Source organism: Pan paniscus, chromosome 2 (assembly GCF_029289425.2).
Source record: "Pan paniscus chromosome 2, NHGRI_mPanPan1-v2.0_pri, whole genome shotgun sequence".
NCBI classification, from domain to species: domain Eukaryota; kingdom Metazoa; phylum Chordata; class Mammalia; order Primates; family Hominidae; genus Pan; species Pan paniscus.
Window position 1 is genome coordinate 124,071,353 of NC_085926.1, and position 25,425 is coordinate 124,096,777.

A 25,425-nucleotide genomic window follows, 5' to 3' on the forward strand; every position below is an offset into this window, starting at 1 on the left:
CACTGGCCAGGGGAGGAGATGGGCAGCCCCTTACCCTGGCCAGGCCCTCCTCTGGCACCGCGTGCAGGCACAGTGAGGGTGGACCCAGGGCTGGGGCTCTCTAGGTCTGATCACTCAGTCATTCTGCAGTATTTATGGGACACTGCAGGTGTGCTGGGATGATGACAGGCACGGGCACAGGGCAGCATCAGTCTGAATGCTCACACAGAGAATAAAATGAGATTATAGATTAGAGAGGGCAGGCTGGGAGCAGAGGTCTGGCGGATGCATCACAGATGAGAGCTGGAGGACAGCTGGTGAGGGCTGGAGGTGGGACACAGGTGCAAGTGCTCAGTGGGGCATGAGGGTGGAGGGCCTGGGATCCGCGAGGCCAGCACAGCCAACCACAGTGGACTGGGGAGGGGGCCAGGATACCAGGCCTGGATTGCATGGCCAAGCGAGGAGTTTGATTCCATGTCAAGGGCACTGGGAAGCCACCCGAGGATTCCGAGTGGAGCAGTGACATGGTCTCTAGTAAATTTCCTAATACAAACATCCAAAAGAGCTGGACTCTGCTCCTTCTCAGAACCACATACAGAATTCTCCTCTTAGCCCCATTACCCAGGAGGCCCGGCCCTGCATGGCTCCTTCACCTGGCCCTCCTAACTCCTTCACAGCATGCTGTGCCCTAGACACCTGATGCTCACCCATCCAAACAACTCAGTGAGGACAGGACTGTTTTATTACCATTTGACAGTTGGGGAGACTGAGTACAGACAGGCTGGGAGCTTGCCCTAGAAAGGGGAGGAGCTGGGATTCCAACCTTGGGTTCCGGCTCCAGAACATTCCCACTGAGGTGAGGTCCCCTGTGAAGGTTGGGAGGGGTGAAGCCCAGAGGCCCTGGCGGCCTCCCTGCCAGGCAGAGACCATTAGTTCCAGAATCACGGCCCACCAGGTGCATGGTCAGCAGTGGCCCTGCCTACCTGCCTTTGGGCAAGCCCTGGTCTGTGTGAGCTGCTGGGACCAGGCCCCAGGGCAGGATGTGTTCACACTGGGGTGCTGACCAGGCGCCCAGAGTCCTGGGTCCAAGGCCAGCCTCACAGGGTGACATAGGGATGCTTCTGGGTGACACAGTGTCCGTTTCCTCCTCAGTCTGATGGGGGTGGACACCCCCCAACCCCATGCTGGCAGCTGGGAGGGTGGGCAGCCTCAAAGACCCAAGTGTGGCTCTGAACTGTGGCCCCAGGTGGGCCACGACCCGCCCTGCCCTGCCCAGCTCAGCCCAGCCCCTTTCAAAGCACGACAAAGGTCTCTGACCACTGCCCCATAGCAGGGTTTCTTGGCTCCCACACTACTGACATTTGGGGTGGGGCAGTTCTTTGTTGTGGGGGCTGTACTCTATCACCCCCTCTGTTGGGACAACCAAAACCATGTGCAGACCTTGCCCGATGTCCTCTGTGGGGACTCTGGAGGCGATGCCTCCACCTGCAGCCTGGCTCCTCTCTGGGGCTCTAAGGGTCCACAGCCCACTTTCCCACAGGAGCCTCCTCCAGCCCGTGCTTGAGGAGTTGGTTGTTCATCTGCATGAGCTGTCAGTGACACAGGGACATTGGAGCACGTTCTCCTTGCAAATACTCCAACATTCAGGTGGAGCTGAGGGGCCTTTGGCCATGCCCACAGCTGTGAGGTCCCCTACCCTGCAAGGGGCACAGAGCAGGTGGGAATGACTGTGGTGCTCATGCCAGCTGGGCCCTGCTCCCAGGTCACCCTGGCCAGGCTCTCCTGTGGCACCACGTGCAGGCGCAGTGAGGGTGGACCCAGGGCTGGGGCTCTCTAGGTCCAGTTGCAGGTGCATCCTCAGTGCAGATCATGGATCAGGGCTGCACCAGCACCTGCTGCTCTGGTGTTTGCTGTCACCAGCCAAGCACAGTGGCCATGCACTCTTGGGTAAGCCTCCTCAGGCACGCGTGTGAGTAACTCACCAGGACTGGGGCCAAATCAGGATGTATGGCCTCGAGAGGTCACTGCCCAGTTTCCTCTAGCAGGGAAAACCCAGAGTCCGGTGGCTGTGTTCCAAGCCCTTCTCCCCACTCCTGCCCTGGGGCCACTGGGTGGCAAGGTGAGGTGCCTCACGCCAGGTTCATTTCCCGGCGCCTACATGCTTGGCATCCAGCGGGGTCCGAACTCCTCCTGCTGAGCGGCTCTCGTCCTCTGCCTGTTCCTCCTTTGTTCTATATTTCCTGTTCCTCAATGCTGTGCAGGAGTTCCTCATCTTTATGAACACTGACCACCATACCCATTTTGGACATTTTTTGGGTTTACTCTTGTTTCCCACCCTGGACCTGACTGATCCAGTGTTACTGGGAGATTAAATACAATTGTCCTCAAGTCCTTACAACAGTGCCTGGCATGGAGCAGGTGCTCAAGAAGCACACGGATGGCTGTTTGATAAATGCACGCACAGGGTGCTGTGAGCTCCCGCAGGCTGTGCTACAGTTCCGTGTACTGCATGGAAAGCACCGCGAGGCTGCACCTCGCCCTGGGCAGGAACTCACCCAACAGGCTCCTTCCTGGTCAAGGTCAGGTTGCGGTTGGGTCTGGCCTGGTTGATGGGGATGGTGGAGCCCTGGAAGAGGAACAGGGGCAGTCACCCAGGGGCCCAGGGTCCACACCCCTTCCCCTCTAGGCAGCAAGTCTCCACCAGGGTCTCCAGGAGGAAGTCAAAGCGACCAGCTTAGGTGTGACCTGAGGCTTGAGAGACAGGCAGGGGGGCAGCCAGAGGGGCAAGGTGTTTGCTCCACTCTGAGCCTGGCAGGCAGAGCCCTTGGGTGGAAGCTGGTCCTGGTACCAGCAAAGCCTCTAGCTTTGACATTCGAGCAAGAAAGGGTGAGGGTGGGGGCAGGGCCGGGTGTCCCCCTCCCCACAGCTCTAAGCAGTTGAGCACATGTAGAAGGCCCAGGCCTTGGGGGGTCCAGCTGCAGCCAGAAGCTACACAGCTGCGGAGTAGGGGCGGGCACCAGGCAGCCCACCTCCCTTGTCGCTGTCATGCCCTGGTGGAGAGGAGGAACCATGGAGCCCAGATCTGATCTGGCAGAGACGCCATGAGTCCTGCAGAGGTGGACCTCCCCAGGGAGCCTCTACAAATGGCCCCCAAGTTCCACAACCGATGGCGGGAGCCTGAAGATATGGTGACACTCCCTCCTGTGAGGTGTTGACTGTCCCTGTTGACCCTAAGGTGGGGACATAGTGCCCATGAGCCCAGAATAACGGCAGGAGCCCCCAGAAAAGCAGGCAGAAGACAGTGTCACAGGGATCCCAAGCCCGAGAGTGACCTGCTGCCGCTGGGAGATACAGTGCCCTGAGCAGGGACCTGCAGCCAGGAAGGACCTGTGGCCTCAGCCCTGCATCCACACGGAACTGAACTGTGTCAACACCAGAACTCGTCTGGATGCAGGTTCTGTCCCAGAGTCTCCAGATAAGGCCCAGTCCAGCCAGCGCCTTAGCTTTGGCCTTGTGAGACCTTGGCATGGAACCCAGCCCAGCGTGCCTGGAATTCCCACCTGCAGGACCACAAGCTAATAAACAGGTATTGTTCCAAGCCACCAGTTGTGGTCATTTGCTGCGCAGCATGCAGATGACTGTGCTGCCCTTGGAGTTCCCCTATATGGCTGGGCCAGTCTGCGTGTGCTCACACTGGGTGGGAGCCTGGGCCCCACCTGGATCTTGTCACACCAGCCAGCAAAGTAGCGGAAGGTCTGGATGGACATGCCCACGTGGGTCTTCAGGGCCAGCGTGTAGACGGCACCCGCATCCAGGGCCTCAATGGTGGCCAGCTCCTCCTGGTGCTGCTCCATGAGATCTGCCAACCTGGCCAGGGTGAGGGGAAGCGGGAGGTGGGCTCAGGCCTGGCACGGCCTCATCTGCCCTCACAAGGCCCTTCTTCAAGGAGCTGGGATCCTGCCCTCTACCCCAGTTCTGCCACTCTCAGATGTGCGGACCTCCGTTTCTGATCCATGCAATGGGCCAGCACCATTTACTCCACCGGATAGCTGTGAGGATGACACCCTCTGTCCCTCTCTCCTTTCCTCGATCTTCCCTCGCTTCCTTCCTGAAGTATTTGTGGATCCACTACTTTATCCTATTCCTCCGAAATTATCCTGCAGAGGCATTCACCCACTTGCTGCAGACAGCAAAGGGGTCATGGCCCAAGAGGCTGCCTTTCCTGTCTTTGGAAAGCTTGAACCAGGAGAAAGTCCATCTGTCTTTCCAGCACCAATAAACCAACTGTTCAGTCCAGGATGGTGGGGGCATGCTCCTGAGCCTGGCATCTCCAGAGGTGGAGAGGTGGCCCCATCCCCATCACAGGAGGGCTGACTAAGGAGCAACGTGGGGGCTGACGCGTTTACACAGACTGGCTTCAGCCTGAGCATGCCGAGGTTGGGTTGCCCTCCCTTGATTCTGACAGATGTGCAGCTGTGGGCAGCCTGGGAGTTATGAGGGTGCCCCTCTCATCCCCTAGGGGGAGGGTGGACAGGGAAAGTGGAGACCACAGGCCCAGAGCAAACTCAGCCTTGGAGACAGGGCAGCTCGGGCCCAGAGGCAAGTGTGGGACCAAAGCCTGCCAGCCGTTTCCCACACTGCTCCCCTCTGCACCCAGGCACCACGAAGCCCACATGCACCCCAGGCCTGCTCCGGTCCTCACCTGCCTACACCCACCAGGACCCGTGACAGCTGTCCACGCCACTCAGGATGCATCTGCAACTCTGTGCCTGGCCAAGCAGCTCCTGGCCATTTCCATTTCATTCTGGGGCCACAAGACCCCGGCTCCTCTGCCTCCCTCCTCCTCCTCACATCGGCCTCTTCCAGGTGCTCAGGTCAGTCAGGCCTCCTGCCTTGGCTTTTAGGGGCTGTGTTGCACGTCTGGGCCCCCTTTCCACACTCCTGTTTCTCCTCTTAGCTTTCTGTACTTGTTTCAGACACGGACTCAATGGGAAGCCGACCCAAATCCCCACCCATGTTCTGACTGATCAGAGCTCCCTGTCACATCCTCTGATAGCCTCCTCTGCCTTTCTTCACTCCCCCACCACTACAGTTTGTAACAGACATTCAGGTAGATGATAATTTCATCACGATTTGCCTGCCCACTGGAATCCAGGCTGCAGGAGGCAGGGTGCTGTCTGGTTCCCTGCTCTCTGCGGCGCCCAGCTCCAGCACAGCACTGGGAAGCACTCAGCTCAGGTTTGCTGCATAAAACCAACTGAGCGAGGCCACCCTGGGCAAGGAGAGCCCATGCGTAAATCGGTTCCTGAGAAAAACCGATTTTGTACAGCAAATAGTGAAAACATCACCTAGCGGCCGATAGAGGACTAGGCTCCCCAGCTGCGAAGACAGGAACTGCGTCTTTGTTATATAAATGAGACCCATTTGCTCCAAAGCCTGCTGGCACCAAACTCAAATTTTCCCACTCCCAGTTAGGCTTAAAGTAGCCCAAACAGGTATGTTTTTAGCCACTTAGGGCCCGCTGCTTTGCATACCCAGAGGAACCTCAACCAGCAGTTGTTGCCCATTGATAAAACAGGGCCTTGGGGTGATAAGGTGAAAGCTGCTACTGCCCTTGGCAGCCCTCAGACCCAGAGGCTCCCACTGCATCACTGTGTGTTGTCACCTGGACGTGGAAGCCCACACGGCAGCCTTGGGACAGTCTCACTGCTCGTCTCCTGCAACCCTACCCAACCTGCAGCCCACTAAATCTTGTGGTGTGCCATGCCTCCCCTGCTCACATCCTTCTCCTTCATCAGCCCCAATCCTTTGAATCCCCCACATTTCTAGATAATTCCACCTGTGTGTGACATGGCTGTGTCATCAATCCAGTTCCCAGGACACACTTTCTAAAGTATCCATCACCCCAGTGCACTATTCGGGAAGCTCTGAGAGGCTGCCTTGCAGGACTATTCTATTGTCAATTCGGTTAGGCTGCTGAATTCACGCCCTGGCACCCATGCTCCCCTGGGTGCCAGGGTAGCAGTGCAGGAGAAGTGAAGCTGCTGCCATCTCCCTCTGAAGGTCTGCAGGGCAGATGCAGGGGTGCCCAACAGGCTCGGCCGGCCCTACTGACCACCAGCAGCCTGGACCACTGTCAGATTCTCAGCCGTGGACCACAGTGGTATCTGGGCAGAGCCAGCAGCTACCCCACGGTCTTTCCCAGGAGCTCCTCTTTGTGGCCCCACTTGGCAGCTGGATACGGCTGCTCCTACTCCCTGGAGGTTCTATCCTGTCTACCAGGAGTTCAGGGGACTGCCTAGGAACCTTGTCTAACTCTCCCTCTGGATCTTTCTTCCTAGCTTCCACAATTGTGTAATGTCTGATTCCTGCAGTGAATTTCATGTTCCCTAACACCCACGGTGGTCCCGCCACCCTGACAGGGTGCTCTGCAGCCATTTATCTGGGAGCTCCTGAACTGCCCCCTCCGGGACACCTAGACCCAGCCTCTGTTGTGCTGAGCTGAGGCAGAACCAGTAATGGGCACTCCCAGGTCTTCACGGGGCCTGAGAGTTTGCATAGGACAGGAAGGGGTCCACTTACAGCTGCCCAGGGTGCCCCCCTCACTGTCATTATGGGTGAGTAGAATCTGTTATGACACAAGCCACCAGATGGCAGCAGAGGCCGAGGGAGGGACCCCACGCGCGCTGTTGGTCGTGCGGTCCACCAAACGCGCACGCAGGGCCCAGGCCAGAGGTTCTCCCGCCACCTGTCGTGCCTGTTTCACAGCTCTTCCTGACCTCCAGGAACTCTAGGGACCACTTGGCGTGGCCAGTGCCTTTCTAGAATTGAGGGGCTTGCAAAGGGGACTGGAACCTATGAAAGGCTGGGCATGCCCGACCCCCACAGCCCTCCCTGCCCCAACCCTAATCTCCATTCGGTTTTGCAGACCATGCTCTTGCAACCCCTCTCTCTAGTTTCCTGCTGCTGGGCTGCCCCGGCTTTTCTGGCCTCTGGAGTATAACAGAAACAGAAGCCATTCTGACCGCAAGGCCAAGGCAGGGTCTCTCCTGCCAGGTGAGGAGCTTCGTTGGGACCACGCCATAACCTGGCTTCGCACCCCTAGACATTCCCAGGACCCCAGCGAAAGAGCCAGGCCCCAAGACACCTGTGTTCTCGGCTCATCTGGCCACACCCTCTCTTCTCCCAGGAACATCACTCCACCTCTGTGAGGGTGACTGCTCCTTCCCGCCAGGCCCTGTGGTTCCAGGGGCACAGCACCTCTCTTCCAGGCCTTCCTCTCACTCTAAGGTCATAAGCTAAAGTCATCATAAGTCCTTGCCTAAGACGTCTGAACTGGAACTAAGGAGAGAAGGCCCCTTTCTCCCTGGCTTAAATTTTTTTTTTTTTTAACAGAAAATGTGAAACCTATAGATTCCAGTAGTCAGAGCCTGGCTGAGCAAGCAGAGACCAGGCCAGCCCCTCTCTGGCCCTTGCTGTCTTCTGCGTGCAGGAGCTAAGTCCCCTCCAGCCCAGGCTGGTGAGGGAAGTGCTTTGTCTGCCTGGGAGGCCCAGCCTGCGCCCACTTTGGAAGCATCCCTTGGCTTCCGCACCTCCTCACCTCCACCAGGCACCTCCCCTGAGCCCACTCTGCTGAAATGTCTCCTGTTTCTCATATCCCTTCCTCTGAGAAGCCTTTTCTGAGCCTCAGGCAAGGAGCCCCAGCTTGGCCCATCTGATGGCCTCGGTCCCATAGCCTCCCCAGGACCCAGCTCCTCCTGGCAGGTAAAAGGGCCTCCACAGAAGTGCCCCCCCTGCCACTGCCCAGAAGCTGATGGTGGCAGTGGCTGGCAGGTACATGTTGGGCTCCCACCTGTACATCAGCCGGCCCCGGTCCCGCGCGCTGATCTTCCCCCACCGTCCATTCTCAAAGGCATCCTTGGCTGCGGCCACTGCCTTGTCGACGTCGGTGACTTGGGCCAGGGATACCTGGCAGATGACCTATAGTGGAAGCAGAGCCATGACAAGTTCTCCCTAAGCCAGTTGCACACAGATACCCCTGCCTGCTTCCCTGGCCTCCTCCTGGGGCCCCAGTGAGGCGGCCCCCGTCCACATGAGCAGGTGTGGAGGAGAAGCATGGCCAAAGGACAACCCTGGGAGGGTTTACACAGGAAGGGAAGACAGGGCCCTGGGAGAGGGCTGTTTGTGTGTCTACACCCCAAGGTCCCCACCCTGTTCCTGCCCTGAGTGTGCCATCCGTGCAGGCTCCCTCACCTCGGTGCCTGCTGGGTGTGGTGAGGGGAGCCAGTGGGGTGTGGTGAGGGCAGCCCAGGGAGGGCAAAGCCAGTGACTCCTGTCTGCCGCCACAAGACAGCCATGCCCCTTCTGCCAAGGCCCCATCCTCAGCCCCTCCTGATGCTCCATCCCAAGGGCACTGCACTGTCCTGTCTGTGTCCCCACCCCCTCCCTCTCCCTTTGCAGATGAGTCTTTCATTAACTCCCCTCAAATGACTCATTTTGAGTGTGCTCTCTGTCTTCTGCAAGGACTTGGCCAATTCTATAGGATGGACAGGATAGAAAAATGTCAGTATGCAGCCATAAAAGCAAGCCCTGCTTTGAAACCTGTGTTTTGGATATGTTCATGTGTGTATCTACCATAGGCATGCTTTGGCTCATGATGCCACAAGGTCACAGTCAAGAAGGAGTGGCAAACACAGGACTCAGGTCGAAGAAGAATGTCCTAATGGTGGAGGGCTCAAGTAGTAGACAAGGTGGTCTCACACTGGGGCTACTGCTGAAGTGTGCAAGTGTGGCAGTGGCCTAATTTCTTCCTTGGGGTAGGAGGAACTCTGTTCCCAGTCTCTGAAGCAGGTGCAAGTCCCTTCCGAGCCCTCCTGCCACCTGCCACCACCCTGCACCTCCTCTCCACTCCACTCCAGTAGGGTGGGCTGGAAACGACCTGGCATTCTTTCCCATCCCTCTCAAAGGCACATGTCCAAGCAGAGACTCTCAGGGTCAGGACCCCCAGAGGCCAGTGGGGGCAGGGAAGGAAGGACAGGGAGGCTGGGGAATGTGGAGAAGGGGTGCTGGGCCTGCACTCACACTTCCATCGGTGGGATTGATGGTCTCAGAGGTCTTGGCGCCCTCGGCATCCACGAACTCCCCCCCAATAAAAAGCTGGTGGGGCATGCGGACAGTGCGCTTGTTCACTGCCATTTCCACCTGAAAGAAAGGCCCCAGTGACAAGCACAAACCCATGCAGGGTGCAGGAAGCATACACAGATGGCCACACAGTCACACACACACACTGCCCAGGGGCCTCCTGGGGCTTCAGAGCTGCATGTAGGCAACAGCTGAGCAGGGGAGAGACAAAGGACAGGCTCTGAGGCCAGGCTGCCTGGCGGGAGCTCTGCGCTTCCACCTACTCCCTGTGCCACCTTGGGCTGGCTCCTTAGCCTCCTTAGGGTGGGCTAAGAGGACTCTCAGACAGAGGAAAATGCCAGTGGGTAGTGAAGCCCTTGGCAAGCCCCAGACATGCTACCACCCACCACTCACATCCCTGTGGATTGGCAATTCCTCCCTGAACCCAGGCACCTCTGGGATATGATCCTCCTCCTGAAATCTGTTCGTCAGTCATTTGTCCTCAATCCCAAGGACACCCTTAGGTCCACCTTGGCCCCTTACTTCACCCACTTTTGTTCCAATCTACCAGCCAAACAAACTATGCTAAAGCCCATTCTTATAGGAGGTGGCAGTCTACCAAGATAGCTCAAGGAAGATTTCTTAATTTCCTTAAAAAACAGATTTTCAATTACTTGTCACACTTCCATACACACAAGTTGAATGTATAGGATTATTTGTTTCCTTAGTGGGAACTGAAAGTCTCTTCTTAATATCTTGATCACCTGCCTTGGGACTCAGAGTTTGGCCCATGTCCTGAGCATCAGACAGCAACATCCTCTGGCAAGCTGGCCCCACTGTACTGACATCCCCAGGCTATCCCGGGTGCAGGGAGAGTGTGGGAAACTGAAGGGTGGGCTCCTGGGGCCCTGGCTTTCTGAATGTCCAGGTTTCCCCTCTTGTCTTATGTAGTCATAGATGCAGCTGCCTGAGGGCTCTGCAGGGCCTGCTGCAGGGAGGGCCCAGCACTCACGTAGTCAATGCTGCACTCGCCCTCCTCATCGTCCCCTCGCAGCTTCCTCACTAACAGCTGGATGAAGTCCCCAAAGGTGGATGCCATGTACACATCTTCATTTTCTAACTCCAGGCCATCACACAGCTCCTTCACTTCCTCCACCAGCCTGGAGGGAGGAGATGGAAAGATGGGGACACAGGAGGGGCTCAGCAGGCCTGCATCGCTAGCAGCAGTGGCAGTGGGGCCAAACACCCCAGACAGGCTCCATCCCAGCACCGGGAGGTAGCCCAGAACTGGGGAGAAGGGCCCAGGCTGTGGACTCAGATGGTCCCGGGTCCAAATTCTCGCTCCATTACTTTCTAATTTGTGACCTTGGGCAAATGACTAACTCCTCTAAGCCTTAATTTCTTCACCTGTAAAACAGAAATAATAATAGCTGCTCTGCTATTTTGCGATGAGTAAATACGACGACCCATCTAATAATAATAATAATTAGCAGATTAATAATAATCTCCAAAAATCTCTGTTAAAAGAATGAAAACATAAGCCACAGATTGGAAGAAAATGTTTCCAAATCACATTATCTGATAAAGGACTTGTATTCAGAATAAAGAACCCTCAAAACTCAATACTAAGAAAGCAAACAACCTAATTAAAAATGAGCAAAAGATTGAACAGATGCCTCTCAAAAGGAGAAATATGGACGGCAAATAAGAATATGACAAGACACTCAACATCATTAGGCAATGGGGAAATGCAAATTAAAACCACAATGGAATATAGCTTCATATTTATTAGAATGTCTAAAATTTAAAAGCCTGACCATTCCCACTATTGGGAAAGATGTAGTACCCTGAGCAACTGGAGCTTGCACACACTGCTGGCAGGGATGTAAATGGTGCTACCACTTTGGAAAGCAGTTTAGCACTTTCTAAAGAATTAAACATACTTCCTATTTCACTCTCAAGTATTTATCCAAAAGAAATAAAGGCCAATGTCTAGACAGCAGATGGCAGAACAAGAAGCTCCAAAAATGTATCACCTTACCTAAATAACTATGTAACTTACATGAATCAAATATGTTGGAACTTTGGGGTCTAGTCAAATGCTTTCAGCACCAAGGAGAAAGACTGGTAAAGAAGCTGGTAAATGTCAATCAATTTAAATGATTTTCAGCCTCTCATAAGATATTGGCTGCCACCCCCCACCTCCCACCTCTGCCACAAAAAGTTGAAGCAGGGCTGGGTCATATTCCAGATGCAGCTTGCTGAAGCCAGGGTGGGCAATAAGGACCTTGTCCTCTGACCACCAGCATTGTGTCCTGAGCACTGATATTCCTTTTGATTGCTGAGAAGCTATCACAAAGGCTGGCAGTCATTGTTTCAACCCTCACAGGCTGAAGTAGCTTCTAGGAGATTTTAAAAGGCAATACTTTCCCTCCACTTTGGTAGCCAGACATTTATGGAAATCTTTGTTAGGTCACTGGCTGACTGCAGGAACAATGGAACAGAAAGTTCAATGACAACACACAATAAGGAACACACCTTGCAAAAAATAATTTGGAAAAGTCACAAACAGACAGTTCTAGCCCTCAACAAGGAAGTTTCAATAATACCTAATAAGTGGGAGAAATATATTTCCAGAATTACCACAACATAACACCCAAAATGTCCAGTTATGACCAAGAAAGATCTACAAAACATATGAAGAAATAGGAAAGAAGAGCCCATTCACAGGAACAAAAAATAATTTGAAGAAGGTACCCCTGAGGAAGATCAGATATTGGAATTATTGGTCAAAGACATTATGTCAAATGCCTTAAATATGTTCAATGAGCTAAAGGAAATTATGGACAAAAAACTAAAGGAAATCAAGAAAGTGATGTATGAACAAAATGAGAATATCGAAGTGACAGAAACTATAACAAGTCAAATAGAAATTCTTGAGCTGGCAAGTAGAATAACTGAAACAAACAAAAAACTCACTAAAGAGGTTCAACAGTAGTTTTGAGCAGGCTGAAGGAAAGATGAGCAAACTTGAAATTATCCAGTCTGAGAAGCAGAAAGAAAAAAGAATGAAGAAAAATGAAAAGAGCCTGAAGGATTTATAGGATACCATGAAACATACCAACATACTCACAGGAGCTCCAGAGGAAAAAAGAGAAAAAGGTTTCTCTAAATATGTATTTGAAGAAATAGTGGCCCCAAAGTTCCCAAACATGAGGAAAGAAATGAATATACACATCTAAGACAATGAATGAAGTCCAAGCAGGATCAAAGAGATCCACACCAAGGCACATTACACCCAGCTTGTTGAAATCCAGAGACAAAGAAATAATTTGGAGAGTAGCAAGAGAGAAACGGCTTGTTATATACAATGGGTCTTTGATAAGATTAAAAGCTGACTTCCAGTAAAACACCTTAAAGGCCAGAAAGCAGTTGGATAACATATTAAAAGTTTTGGGGAAAAATGGCAACAAAGAATTCCATATCCATCAAAACTATCTTTCAAGAATGAAACAGAAATTAAGATATTTCTATAGAAACAAAAGCTGAAGAAATTGGTTACCAGTAGACCCACCCTAGAAGAAATGCCGAAAAGAGTCTTTCAGGCTGAGATAAAAGTACCATAGACTTGATGACACAATTAAAAATAAAGAACACAGGTAAAGGCCACTACATAGGTTAGTATGAAAGTCCATATTATTGTATTTTATTGTGGTTTGTAACTTCTCTCTTTTTCCTATATGACAATAGGCAAGTGCATAAAACAATAATTTTAAATATATATTAATGGGTATACAATGTATAAAAATGTACACTGTGACAGTAACACTATAAAGGGGAAGGAAAAGAGATGTATAGAACGAGAGTGTTTGTATACTATTGAAGCTGGGTTGATATTATTCAAACTACCTTGTTATAAATTTAAGATGTTAATTGTAATCCCTAAGTAACAACCCAGAAATAACTAAAAACATACAGTAAAAGAAAGAAGGGAATCAAAGTGATACACTACAAAAAAAATTACCAAATACAAAAAAGGACAGTATAGAGAAACTGAGGAACAAAAAAATAAGACATTCAGAAAACAAATGGCAGAAATAAATCTTTATTTATTAGTAACCAAGTTAAATGTAAATGGATTAAACTCTCCTGTTTAATCTATTTAAAGTTTAAACATGAGAAGGCACAAATTGGATGACTGGATAAAACCCAGCATCCATACATATGCTACAAGAGAATCACTTAGATATAATGATACAAAAGAGCTGGAAGTAAAAGGATGGAGAAAATATTCCATGCAAATAGTAACATAAAAGAGACTTTAAATCTAACAAGTTTACAAGACACAAAGAAGGACATTATATTGATACAAAGTTTGATGCTGCAAGAGGATATAACAATTATAAGTTCATACACACCTAAAACAGCCCTAAAATATATGAAGCAAAAATGGACATTTCTACAATAGTAGTTAGCTACTTAGATGCCCAACTTTCAAAAATGGATAGAACTCAAGAGAATAAGATACTTGAACACCACAAACCAATCAGATATGTACAAAACACTGCTCAAGAAGAACAGAGCACACATTCTTTTCAAGGTTACATGGAACATTCTTCATGATAAATCATTTGTTAGGCTACACAATAAGTCTTAATATATGTAAAAATATTGAACTCTTACAAAATATCTTTCCTAATCAAAATGGAATGAGACTAGAAATCGATAACAGAAAGAAAACTGGAAAATCCACAAAGATATGAAAATGAACTAGCACACTCTTAAACAATTAATGGGTCAAAGAAGAACACACGAGAAACTAGAAAATACCTTTAGTCAAAGGAAAATAAAAACACAACATACCAAAACTTATGAGAGGCGGGGAAAGTAGTGCTAAGAAAGAAGTTTACAGGTGTAAATACATACTTAGAAAAGAATGAAGTCCTCAAATCAGTAACCTACACTGTACACCTTAAGGAATGAGATTAAAAAGCAATCTAAACCCAAAACTAGCAGAAGGAAGTAATAATAAAGATTAGAACAGAGATACATGAAATAGAGACCAGAAAAAAATACAGCAAATCAACAAAATCAAATTTAGATTTCTTGAAAATATCAACAAAATTAACAAACCTTTATCTGACTGACCAAGAAACAAAAAGTGAAGGCTCAAATTACTAGAATCAGAAATCAAAGGGAGACATTATACCAATCTTACAGAAATAAAAAGCATCATAAGAAAATACACGATAAATTATATGGCAACAGATTTGATAACTAGGTAAAGTGAACAAATTCCCAGAAACACACAATCTACCAAAACTCACTCATGGAGAAACAGAAAATTTGAATAGATATATAACTAGTAAGGAAACTGAATCAGTAATCAAAATCTTTCCAGTAAAGAAAAGCCCAGGGCTGAATGATTTCACTGGTGAATTCTACCAAACATTTGAAGGGAAATTAACACCAATTTTTCTCAAACTCTTCCAAAAAACTGAGAAGAGAACACATCTTCAACTCTGTCCATAAGGCCAGCGTTTACTCTGAGACCAAAGCCAGAAAAAGATACTACAGCAAAAGAAAGCTACAGACCAATATCCCTTATGGAAACTGATGCAAAAATCCTCAACAAAATACTAGCAAATTGATTTCAGCAGCATTTTAAGAATATTACATACCATGACCAAGTGGGATTAATTCTTGGAATGCAAGGATACTTCACCTATGAAAATCAATCAGTGTAACATACCACATTAATGGAATGAAGAGAAAAACACATGGTCATCTCATTTAATGCAGAAAAAGAATTTGACAAAATTCAATATCCTTTCATGATTAAAAAGCACTCAAACTAAGAATAGAAGGGAACATCCTTTATATAATAAAGGCCATATTTGAAAAACCCACAGCTAACATATTCAGTGGTGAAAGACTGAAAGCCTTTCCCCTGAGATCAGCAGCAAAATGAGGATGCTTGCTTTCACCACTTCCATTCAATACACTATAATAGTTCCTCCTTACCCACGGGCAGGGTCGGGGGTTGGGGTTGTTCCAAGGCTCCCAGTGAGTGCCTGAAACCACATATAGGGCTGAACCTTACACTGTGCTCGACTTATGATATGATTACATCCCAAAAACCCATTATAAATTGAAAATGTTAAATCATGAATGCATTTAATATACCTAACATACTGAACATCAGCGCTTAGCCTAGGCTACCTTAAATGTTCTCAGAACATTTACCTTAACCTACAGTTGGGCAAACTCATCTAACACAAAGCCTATTTTATACTAAAGTTTTGAGTATCTCATACAATTTATTGAACACTGTACTGAATGTGAAAAACAGAATTTTGTAAGGGTACACAAAGCATAATTTCTACTGAATTCGTATCACGTTCACACCATCATAAAGTCAAAAAATCCTAAGTTGAAGCATCATAAGTCTGGGACCATCTATATATTCTATGCTTTTTCTGATAACACCAGTGGCTACTAAGTGACTAATGGGTGGGCAGTGCATACACCATGGATATCCTGGACAAAGGGGTGATCCACGTATCAGGTGGGATGGAGCGGGACAGCATGAGATTTCATCATTCTATCAAATGGCGCTCAATTTAAAAACGTATGAATTATTTCTGGACTTTTCCACTTAATATTTTCCAACCATGATTGACCATGGGTAACTTAAACTTCAGAAAGCAAAACCACAAATAAGGGGAGACTACTGTACTGGAAGTTCCATCCAAGGCAATTAGGCAAGAAAGAAACATTAATCCAAATTGTGAAGGAAGAAGTTAAATCATATCTCATCACAGATAACATGATCTTACATGTAGAAATCTTTAAATGGGCCAGGTGTAACGCCTCACCCTGTAATTCAAGCACTGTGGGAGGATCACTTGAGCCTAGGAGTTCAAAATCAGCCCGGGCAACATAGCAAGACTTTGTCTGTAAAAAAAATTGTTTTAAGTTAGCTAGGTGTAGTGGTGCATGCCTGCAGTCCTGCTACTCAGGAGGCTGAGGCAGGAGGATCACTTGAGCCCAAGAATTTGAGGCTGCATTGGGCTATGATCAAACCACTGTTCCAGCCTAAGTGACAGAGCAAGACCATGTCTAAAAAACAGAAAAAGAAAACCTTAAATATTCTGCACCTCCAAAAAACTGTTAGAGCTAATAAAGGAATTCAGCAAAATTGCAGGATACAAAAATAACATGCAAAAAAACAGTTGCAACTCCATAAATTAGCAATGAACAATCCAAAAAGGAAATTAATAAAACAATTCCCTTTACAGTGGCATCAAAAGAATAAAATAAGAATAAATTTAACCAAGTAGCCAACAGAGTTGTACAATGAAAACTACAAAACACTGCTGAAAGAAATTACAGAAGATCTAAATAAATAGAAAGCCATCTGTGTTCATGGACTGGAGAAGTTAATATTGTTAAGATGACAATACTGCCCAAAGTTATCTACAATTTTTATGCCAACTCTATTAAAATCCCAAGTGATTTCTTGCAGAAATTACAAAAATCATCTTAAAATCATATGGACTATCAAGGGACTGTGAATAGTTCAAACAATCCTGAAAAAGAACAAAGTTAGAGGACTCACATTTCCTGATTTCAAAATTTACTACAAAACTACAATAATCAAAATAGTATGATACTGGCATAAACACAGATATATAGACCAATGAACAAGATAGCCTAGAAATAAACCTAAACATATATGGCCAACTAATCTTCAACAAGGGTGCCAAGAATACATAATGGGGAAGCGATAGTCCCTTCAACAAGTGATGTTGGAAAGACTGGATGTCCACATGCAAAATAATTAAATCAGATCCTTATCTTGCCCCACACATAAAAATATTCAACTCAAAATATATGAAAAACTTAAGACTTAAAACTATAAAACTAGAAGAAAGCATAGGGGAAAGTCTCCATGACATTGGTCTTTGCAATGATTTCCTGAATATCACACCAAAACAACTGGAAACAAAAGCAAAAATATACAAGTCATATGCATCAAAGTAAAAAGCTTCTGCAAAGCAAAGGAAACAATCAGCATGGAATGCGAGAAAACTTCTGCAAACCATGTATCTGATAAGAGGTTAATTCCTAAAACATATAAGGAGTTCCTACAACTCAATAGCAAACAAAACAAATAATCCAATTTAAAAATGGGCAAAGACTTGAATAGACATTTCTCCAAAGAAGACATACACATGACCAACAGGTATATGAAAAGATGCTCAACATCACTAATCATCAGGAAAATGAAAATAAAAACTACAATGAGATACCATCTCATCACTGTTGGGATGGTTATTGTTCAAAAGGAAAGAAGAAAAGGGGAGAGGAAGGAAGATAGGAATGAAAGTAAGCATTGGCAAAGATATGGGAAAAATGGAACCTTTGTGCACTGTTGGTGGGAATGTAAAATGGTGCAGCCTCTGTGGAGAATGATATGGAGGTTCCTGAAAAAATTAAAAGAAGAACTATCATATGACCCAGTAATCTCACTGCTGGGTATTTGTCCAAAAGAACTGATCTCAAATTCCCATGCACTTCCACATTGATTCACAACAGCCAAGATGTGGAAACAACACAAATGTCCATCAACAGATGAGCAGATAATATGGTCTATCTGTACAATGAAATAGGATTCAGCCATAAAAAGAAGGCAGTCCTGCCATGTGCTACAAAAGGGCTGAATTTTGAGGACATCATGCTAAGCGTAAAAAGCCAGTCACAGAAGGACAAATGCTGCATGATTCCACTTGTATGAAGTACTAGAGTGGCCAAGCTCATCAGAGCAAAAAGAATGGCTGTTGCTGGGGCTGGGGAGAAGGAAATGGGGAGTGGCTGTTCAACGGACAGAAAGGTTTAGTTGTGCGAGAAAAAGTTCTAAAGATCTGCTGACCAACACTGTGCTCATAGTTAACAATCCTACAATATACAGTTATAATTTTAAGAGGGTAGATGTTGTATTATGTGTTTTTTTCCACATTTTTTTTAAAAGGACATATACTCTTAACTATTTACAGAAAAGCAGTTTTGCTTTCTTTGCATCCTCAGCTCAGTAGCTGTACACAAGGCATGGCCTGGCCTCTGGACACCATTCTCTCAGGTGTCTGGCATTCTTCTTCTTGGCATATTTTTTACAAAACAATTATTACAAACTGCATACTGCCTCACAGTGAGTTACTAGAGGTCCACAGTGCCAAGCACATAGGCCCAACTCAGCCCACTCAGCCCCAACTCATATGCATGGTCAATTGCAAAACTGGTCACAATGCCCACCCCTGCAGTCACAGCCTTGGCCATGTGAAGGTGCAGCACCTGCTAGCAAGATGTGGAGTTTCTTTCCCCACCCCTGGAAGCTGGACCTGTTCTGTGACTCATTTTGGCCAACAGAATGCAATGAACACAATGTGCTCACTCCGAGACCAGGCCTCCCTGGGCTCCCGCTCTCCCTCCTGGAACCCACCACCACCACAGGACCAGCCAGCCCCCAGCTGACCTGGCAGATCCCACCCTTATGTGAGCCCAGCTGACAGCAGCTGAATCTGATGCAAATCAGCTGAGCCCAGCACAAACTGTTGAACCATAGAACTGTGAGCTAAGGATATGGTGTTGGTTTAAATCTCAATGTTTTGGGGTGCTTTGTTGCACAGCACAAATGGTTGGCACAATACATAACCCTAATTCTCCCTATGAACTCAGTGCTGTTCTTCTGAATCAACTCCTCCCAAATTCCTTCCTAGAACTTCCCCAGAGAGGCTGCATGCAACTACTCCCCCTTAACCTTTGCATAAAGACCTGCAACCATTCATTTGTGCTGCCCACCATGTGTGCACGCAGACCTGCACACTGGCCCTTCCTGGGTCCCTGGCCCACATGATCCATGAGTGTAACAAATGGTTGTTTCCTGCTGCTCAGTTTTGCAGAGATTTGTGACACAGCACCAAGTACCTGGGACAGGACCCCTCCACTCCTGGCCTTACCTCACAACGTCCACAGACGCGGCCCCTGACTTGAAGAAATCAGTGGAGTCTTCAACCTCCAGGACATTGGGGAGGATCCGCTGCCAAACACTCTGCAAAGCAAGACCTGATGAGAGGCTGGCCCCAGGGGAGCTGGGGACAAGTGCCACTCCAGGACAACAACCCCTGAACAGACTCATGGATGGCCTGGGGCCAGGCTGGGCTTCTCTATGTACCTCCAAGTTGTTGCCTCATCCCAGGAGGCTTAATGGTCCTAGAGTGACCACCTTCTGGGAAAGAAGGAGCTGCCACATCCCAGGGCCCTCTGATGCTGGCTGCTGTCCTCATGCCCACCTCACCTCAACCCCCGGCTTCTCTGGGGTCCCCATGACAGTCCAGCTGATGGAGGACAGATGTGCCAGGCCTCTAGGCATGGCTGGGGACTAGGAAGGTGGGGCCCAGCTGCTCCTGACCCCCACTCACCTCGGTGCTAGCACCCAGGTTCTGGTGTCCCCAGTGTGACACCGATGCCCGGGTGTTGTAGCAGCAGGCTGGAGACAGGGTGGGCCTGAAGGTGACTATGAGGCTCACAGATGGGTTCAGGAGACCTGGGTCTTGACCTCACCAAGATGCTAACTGGTCTGTGTCCTGCGAAGGATTCAGTCTGGGACCTATGGAGGGCAGCAGTGCCCAGCCAGCTGGCCCTGTGGATGTGGGTGCTCAGCTCCCACTAAGGCACCCAGTAAGGCTGTCCAGCAGTCAAGAGGGGATGACTGCTCTCTGGGCAGGCTGCTGGTGAGGCCCAGTGGGGCAGGAGTCAGGAGGGGCCCCAGCAATATCAGGCCAGGTCCCCACTCTCTGGATGAACTCCAGGCCATTGTCAATCATGGGCCCAGGTTGGGGGTGAGGCATGAGATGCTGGTCCAGGCCCAATCAGAACCAGTTCCCCCAACCCCTGGCACAAGCACCCCCGGCTCTCCTCTTTCTTTCTTGGAAAAATGTCATGGATCTGCCCTTCCCATACTCAGGGCGAGCATCAGCACCACACCAAGCCACGCACTGTCTGCCACACACCTGCTGCCTGCCCCTCGAGGTCTCTGCTAGGCTCTCACCTGCTGGCAACACCTTCCCCTGACTCCCCAGCTAATATTTAAATCCTGGGCATCCTTAAGGGTCCAATTCCTGTGTCACCTCTTCCCCAAAACCTTTGCTGGCTACTCTACTGGCAGGATCTACCTGCCTCAGACCACACCGCTTGGGGCCACCAGTCGTCCCCTACTGGATGGCACCTGCTAGCATCCAGGGCCCTTATCAGATGAGAGTGGAGCCACAAAGGGGCAGTGCAGCAGACTGGTCACTGAGTGCACCACAAAGCCAAAGCCCACCAAGCCATGAAAATGCAGGCAGCCCCTCAGTGCTGACAGCAGCTGTGTGAGGATTCTGTGTGTGAGGCAGGCAGAGAATCTGGACTACAGGGAGAGTCAGCAAACACAACGTTTCTGCCATGGGCAGCACCTGCCCAGCCTCGCTCATGAAGGCATAGGGGGTTGTGGCCCACTACCTGCTGAGCCCACAGAAGGCTCTTGGAGTGTTCTCCTGAACGGCCACAGGCCAGGCCCCTCCACCAACACCGGGGAGCTGCACAGCCCCAGACTGGCCTCCCCTCGTTTTGGCCATGTCCCCTCTATCCCATCGGTCTCCAGACCATACATCCTGGAGGCCGAGTGCAGCTGTGAGCAAGAGGCCTAATGATAGCCATCCTAGCGATGGCCTTAGGGGGCTGCACGGTGAACAGCTAGAAGAGGACTTGAGCCCAGCCCTCCAGAGCCCGGACTCCACTCCTCAGGCCTTGGCTCCACAGCTGAGACCTGCAGGTACTGAGGGCACCTACTGCATAGAGTTGTTATCATGAATAAACACGCCGCTCTTCCAGGAGGATCTGGAACTCTGAATGTGCACAGTGAACAAATGCAAACCTGAAATAGCCAACCCTTCAAGATGGATCCCCAGCAGCTAACTGGGCCTAAATTTAAAACAGAGCCAAGTGGACACTTGCTGTCTAGGGGGTCACACATGTACTCTAGGTTCCCCTAAAACCTGCACCTTTTTATCTTTGAGTCTTTCAGAGCTCACCTGAACCAGCCAATCAGGGCTCAGCTGTACCAACCAATTAGAACTGGTTTCAACCCTTCCTTTGCATGGGAACCTGGGTGAGAGCTTTTGCTATAAAACCCCACCCTTCCCGTTGTTCTCAGGAATGCACCTTCCTGTTACACCAGAAGCTGCCTTTGGACGGTTTGCAAACTGGTCACTGGAATAAAGTCTCTGTTCTCCAAATTCATTTTCTGAGAACTTTTGTCCACAGTACACACTCCAGAAGTATCTGTTTTTCTCATGAGATGCTTAGACGTATTGCCAATGTGTACTGAGTTCCTCAAAGATGCCAGCTACTGAACTAAACCTCTTCATGTGTGTTATCTCCTCTACCAATCCTCCATTGAGGAAGGGCTTGTTATTCCCATTTTACAGATGCAGGACTTGGCTGCAGCTGTTGTAAGATAGCATCGTTTGACTCAGGTCTACATCTACAAATGATGACCCCAGCTCATCCCCAGAGCCACTCAGCTGTGGGCTCCAGGAGGGCTGTCTGTCCAGCTGGCCCTGCAACCCAGGGCAGGCCAAGTCAGGGCCAGAGCAACTGCTCCAGGGATATCTTTGGAATAAATAGGATTTTTTTTAAACAGACCTTCAAGGTGTTCCACTTTCAAGAAGGAAGTTGCTGGCTCTCAGCACCTTTGGATCACACAAATGCCTCATGTCCATCCTTGCTGAGCCCTGCCGCACATGTGCCGTTAACACCCAAGGTCCCCAGCTGTGCCCACCTGACTCTGCCCCTCACCCCCTGGGCTCCAGCTACAGTGAGTGCCCTCCCATGGTGACTCCCTGAACACAGGGAGGCCTCTGCCCTGTTAGGGCCTTGCCATTTGCTGTTCCTTCTCTCTTGAAGGTCTTCCCCCAGATCTCTTCTCTCCACCCAGGGAAGAAGGATACAGTGGGAGGGAGCATGAAGGGTCAGGAACAAATTCCAGGAAGTGAGCATGGATGGAAATTCATGTTGAGAAGACTGAGTCTCAGAGACGAAAGCGCCCTACAGCATCATATTGGGGCAAAGCTGGATTGGAGACCAGGTGTGCCTTATGGGCAGCTTGTGTTGGTCACAGCCCGGGATGCTGCCTCTGGTGCAGCCTTTCTGGAAGGCTCCAGTGCTCACATTCTAATCACAGGGACATGGGCTTGACACCTGACTCTTTCAAATATTCCAGGAGCTTCTGTTTCACTTATTAAGTGTTGACAATGAGCCCCTAGAAGAGTCAGACTGAACTGGCCAGATCCCAGGGCCCCAGTTGCAGAGGAAGGAGCAGCAAGAAGACAACAGAAAGCTCCAAGACGAGATAGAACCAACACTGCACCTGGAGCCAAAACAGACACCCACAGAGGGCTGGCACTGCCCAACTCTGGGGAGGGTGATTTGCAGAACACATGTGCACGGCACAACCTGCCCAACTGGATGGCAGCCCTGAAGTTGCCTCTTACCCGCACAGCCTCCGCAGTAACCAGCTCTGCCTCTGTCAGCTCAAGGACACTGCTGGCTGCCCCCTTAAAGAAGTTCGAGGCCAGGATCATTTTGCCATCCTCCAGCTGAATGTTCTTCACCAGCAGCTGCAAAAGGAAGGATTCCTTTTCTTTTCTTTTCTTTTTTTGAGACAGAGTCTTGCTCTGTTGCCCAGGCTGGAGTGCAGTGGTGCGATCTCGGCTCACTACAGCCTCCGCCTCCCAGGTTGAAGCGATTCTCCTGCCTCAGCCCTCCTGAATAGCTGGGATTACAGGCGCGCACCACCACGCCCGACTAATTTTTGTTTGTATTTTTAGTAGAGATGGGGTTTCACCACATTGGTCAGGCTGGTCTCAAACTCCTGACCTCATGATCCATCTGCCTTGGCCTCCCAAAGTGCTGGGATTACAGGCATAAGCCACTGCGCCCGGCCAAAAGAAGGATTTCACAGTTCCTGTGGTCGGACCTGAGGCAGTGATGAAGGCGTCCCACAAGGGGTGCTGTGCTGGGCACTCCAGCCTTGTCTCCAACCTTCAGATGAGGAAGAAGCAGGGAGTCTCAGATTAGTGATGAGTTCAGAGTGCGGAGGCCACTATTCCAGGGACACAGAAGGAATTGCAGAGCTTGTGTCCCCTACCAGCTGCTCGATTTTCCATCACCCACTCCCACCACACTTCCACTTTGTTTTTAAGTGTAATGACTTTATTACTTCTGTAAAAAAGGATTCCTACTGAACAAAAAAAGCAAACGTCATTCAGGCACCACATAGAAAGTCAACTTAGAAAAACAACTAATCTTGCAATCACCCAGTAGCTCCCAGAACTGCCACAGAAACACCTGGAGAACATCACCAGATGCCTGTGTGGGATGCAGAGGTGGGAAGAGGAGAGGCTGAAAAAGGGTCTGGCCGGCCCTGCAGTCTGCAGCTTCAGGATAGCACTTCAAGCTGGTCCCGGGTAGAGCCTGCGTCCAGCCATCAGTTCAAGGGGATTCTGGCTGCCAGACATGAACTGCCCCCATTGTAGCTCATGACTCTGGGATACTCTAGTGTCTCCCTCAGATTTACTGTATTTAATAAGATGTTTGAATTGTTTGGGGCCTGCTTGTTTATCGATAGTTTTTCAACAAATGCTTTTGTTAGGGGCCAGGAAAAAAAACACATGTAAAAAAAGAGTTACGGATAAGCTCATGGGTGGGTGCATGTCTCTATGCGTTAAGAGTGGCTGTGTAAGAATGGTACTCTCTATGCATGCTCTGCCAGAACTGGAACTTGCCTCTCGGCCTGACCCTCGCCCCATTGCCTTTCAAAGATGTTCTGGAGCTTTCTGCAAGCTAAAGCCCAGCCAGACTCCACAGGGCGTGGCTGAGAGATGCTTCAACCCAGGGTCTTCTGGGTTGATCTGTGGGGAGCAGGGTGTGTGTGCTCAGCTGGTCTCTCCTCACTCCCCTCCCACCCTGACCACCTCTGGACAGTGGACAAAGCTCTTGTGAGAGAGCCGATAACCCCAGCTTCCTCTTAAGACACTTAGTTGCCTTCTTTGCGTTCCTGTCTTTGCAGGTCTCTGGGCAGATGCTGTGGGTGCCCTGCTCAGACCCCTGTGGCTGGTGCCCTGTCCTCCAGCTGCAGCAAGGGCTGGATGATAACGGCCTGCACTGTCCCATCCTTGCTTGCTGTGGATGGATAAGAGCTCCTGTACACAAAGAGGCCGAGGGACTATGCCTGGTGGGTTCTCCACCCCACCCCAGGGGCCACTGAAACCAAAGGCTGACAGAGGTGGGGACAGGCAGGTATAATTGGAGGGTGCAGTTAATACTCCAAAACCCACCCTGGGAGCAGCCCCAGGCTAGACTTCTCCTGAACCTTTACTTTTGCTTTGCTTTCCTCTGCCCTTACTGCCTGGCATGATTTTCTGGAACATTCCCTCAATAAATCACTTGCACAAGAATTTTTACCTTAGATGCTGCTTCTAGGGAACCTGACCACAGACAGATATTCTTTTGCAACTGCACATATCAATCTTGGATACCCAAAACACTACATTGCAGACATCAACAGCAGCCTAGACCTTCTGACAGGGGAGCATGGCAGACTGGACACCAAGAGCCAGCAAAGGCCAGGCCCCATACTGCCACGCCTCACTCTGGTAGGCCGGACACAGCAACACGGCTGGGGGTACCACGCCCATGGGGTTTGTCCGGACCCTGTCAGTGTGTGGGAAGATCCCTGCCTGCCCTCTCCCTACCCCTGGCTGCTCATGTGAGAAGGAGTAGTAGAGTGCATATGAACAGGAAGCTACCATGGCCAAGACCAGCATCACGGCTTTGGAGCCAGAATTTCAGAGTCTGAATCCCAGCTCTGCCACGGGCTAGCTTGGATGATCCTGGACAAGTTATTTAAATCTCTGTTTTTTTCCTCTATAAGGATATAATATTTATACATATCTCATACTGTTGTTAGGCAGATTAAATTTAACGCGTATACATTGTTCTGGTATAAAAGGTGCTCCATCAGTGTTTGCTGGTACCGTGAGTTGTAGTCTGCTAATAACAAGAGCAGGTGGCCGGCATGGCTCCCAAGGCTCTGCACGTGCTAAGTCACCATGGCATCGCCGTTCAAAGAGATGGGAGCTGAGGCACAGAGGCTTAATGACCCCACACCCAGAGGTGCTTCTGATAGACCTAAGAGAGGCCCTGAACCCAGGCTCCCTGGGAGGG

At 49.5% G+C, this 25,425-nt stretch overlaps 1 protein-coding gene across 5 annotated transcripts in view; it reads right to left on the bottom strand.

The window, feature by feature from the left end:
* Positions 1 to 25,425, bottom strand: part of ALDH1L1 (aldehyde dehydrogenase 1 family member L1) — a 77,642-nt gene that overhangs the window by 24,153 nt on the left and 28,064 nt on the right. For 4 of the 5 annotated variants that reach the window (XR_004670696.3, XM_003815231.5, XM_034957277.2 and 1 more), the window contains 7 exons: positions 22,692 to 22,817; positions 19,119 to 19,210; positions 10,112 to 10,259; positions 9,061 to 9,180; positions 7,832 to 7,959; positions 3,696 to 3,846; positions 2,535 to 2,605 (listed from right to left, as the gene is read on the bottom strand). Coding sequence is in view for 4 of the 5 variants with exons in the window: in XM_003815231.5 (XP_003815279.1) it covers positions 2,535 to 2,605; positions 3,696 to 3,846; positions 7,832 to 7,959; positions 9,061 to 9,180; positions 10,112 to 10,259; positions 19,119 to 19,210; positions 22,692 to 22,817 (836 nt within the window). In the remaining variant the exon portion in view is untranslated. The remainder of the gene's footprint in view (positions 1 to 2,534; positions 2,606 to 3,695; positions 3,847 to 7,831; positions 7,960 to 9,060; positions 9,181 to 10,111; positions 10,260 to 19,118; positions 19,211 to 22,691; positions 22,818 to 25,425) is intronic. The other variant, XM_034957278.2, reaches the window with a different exon arrangement.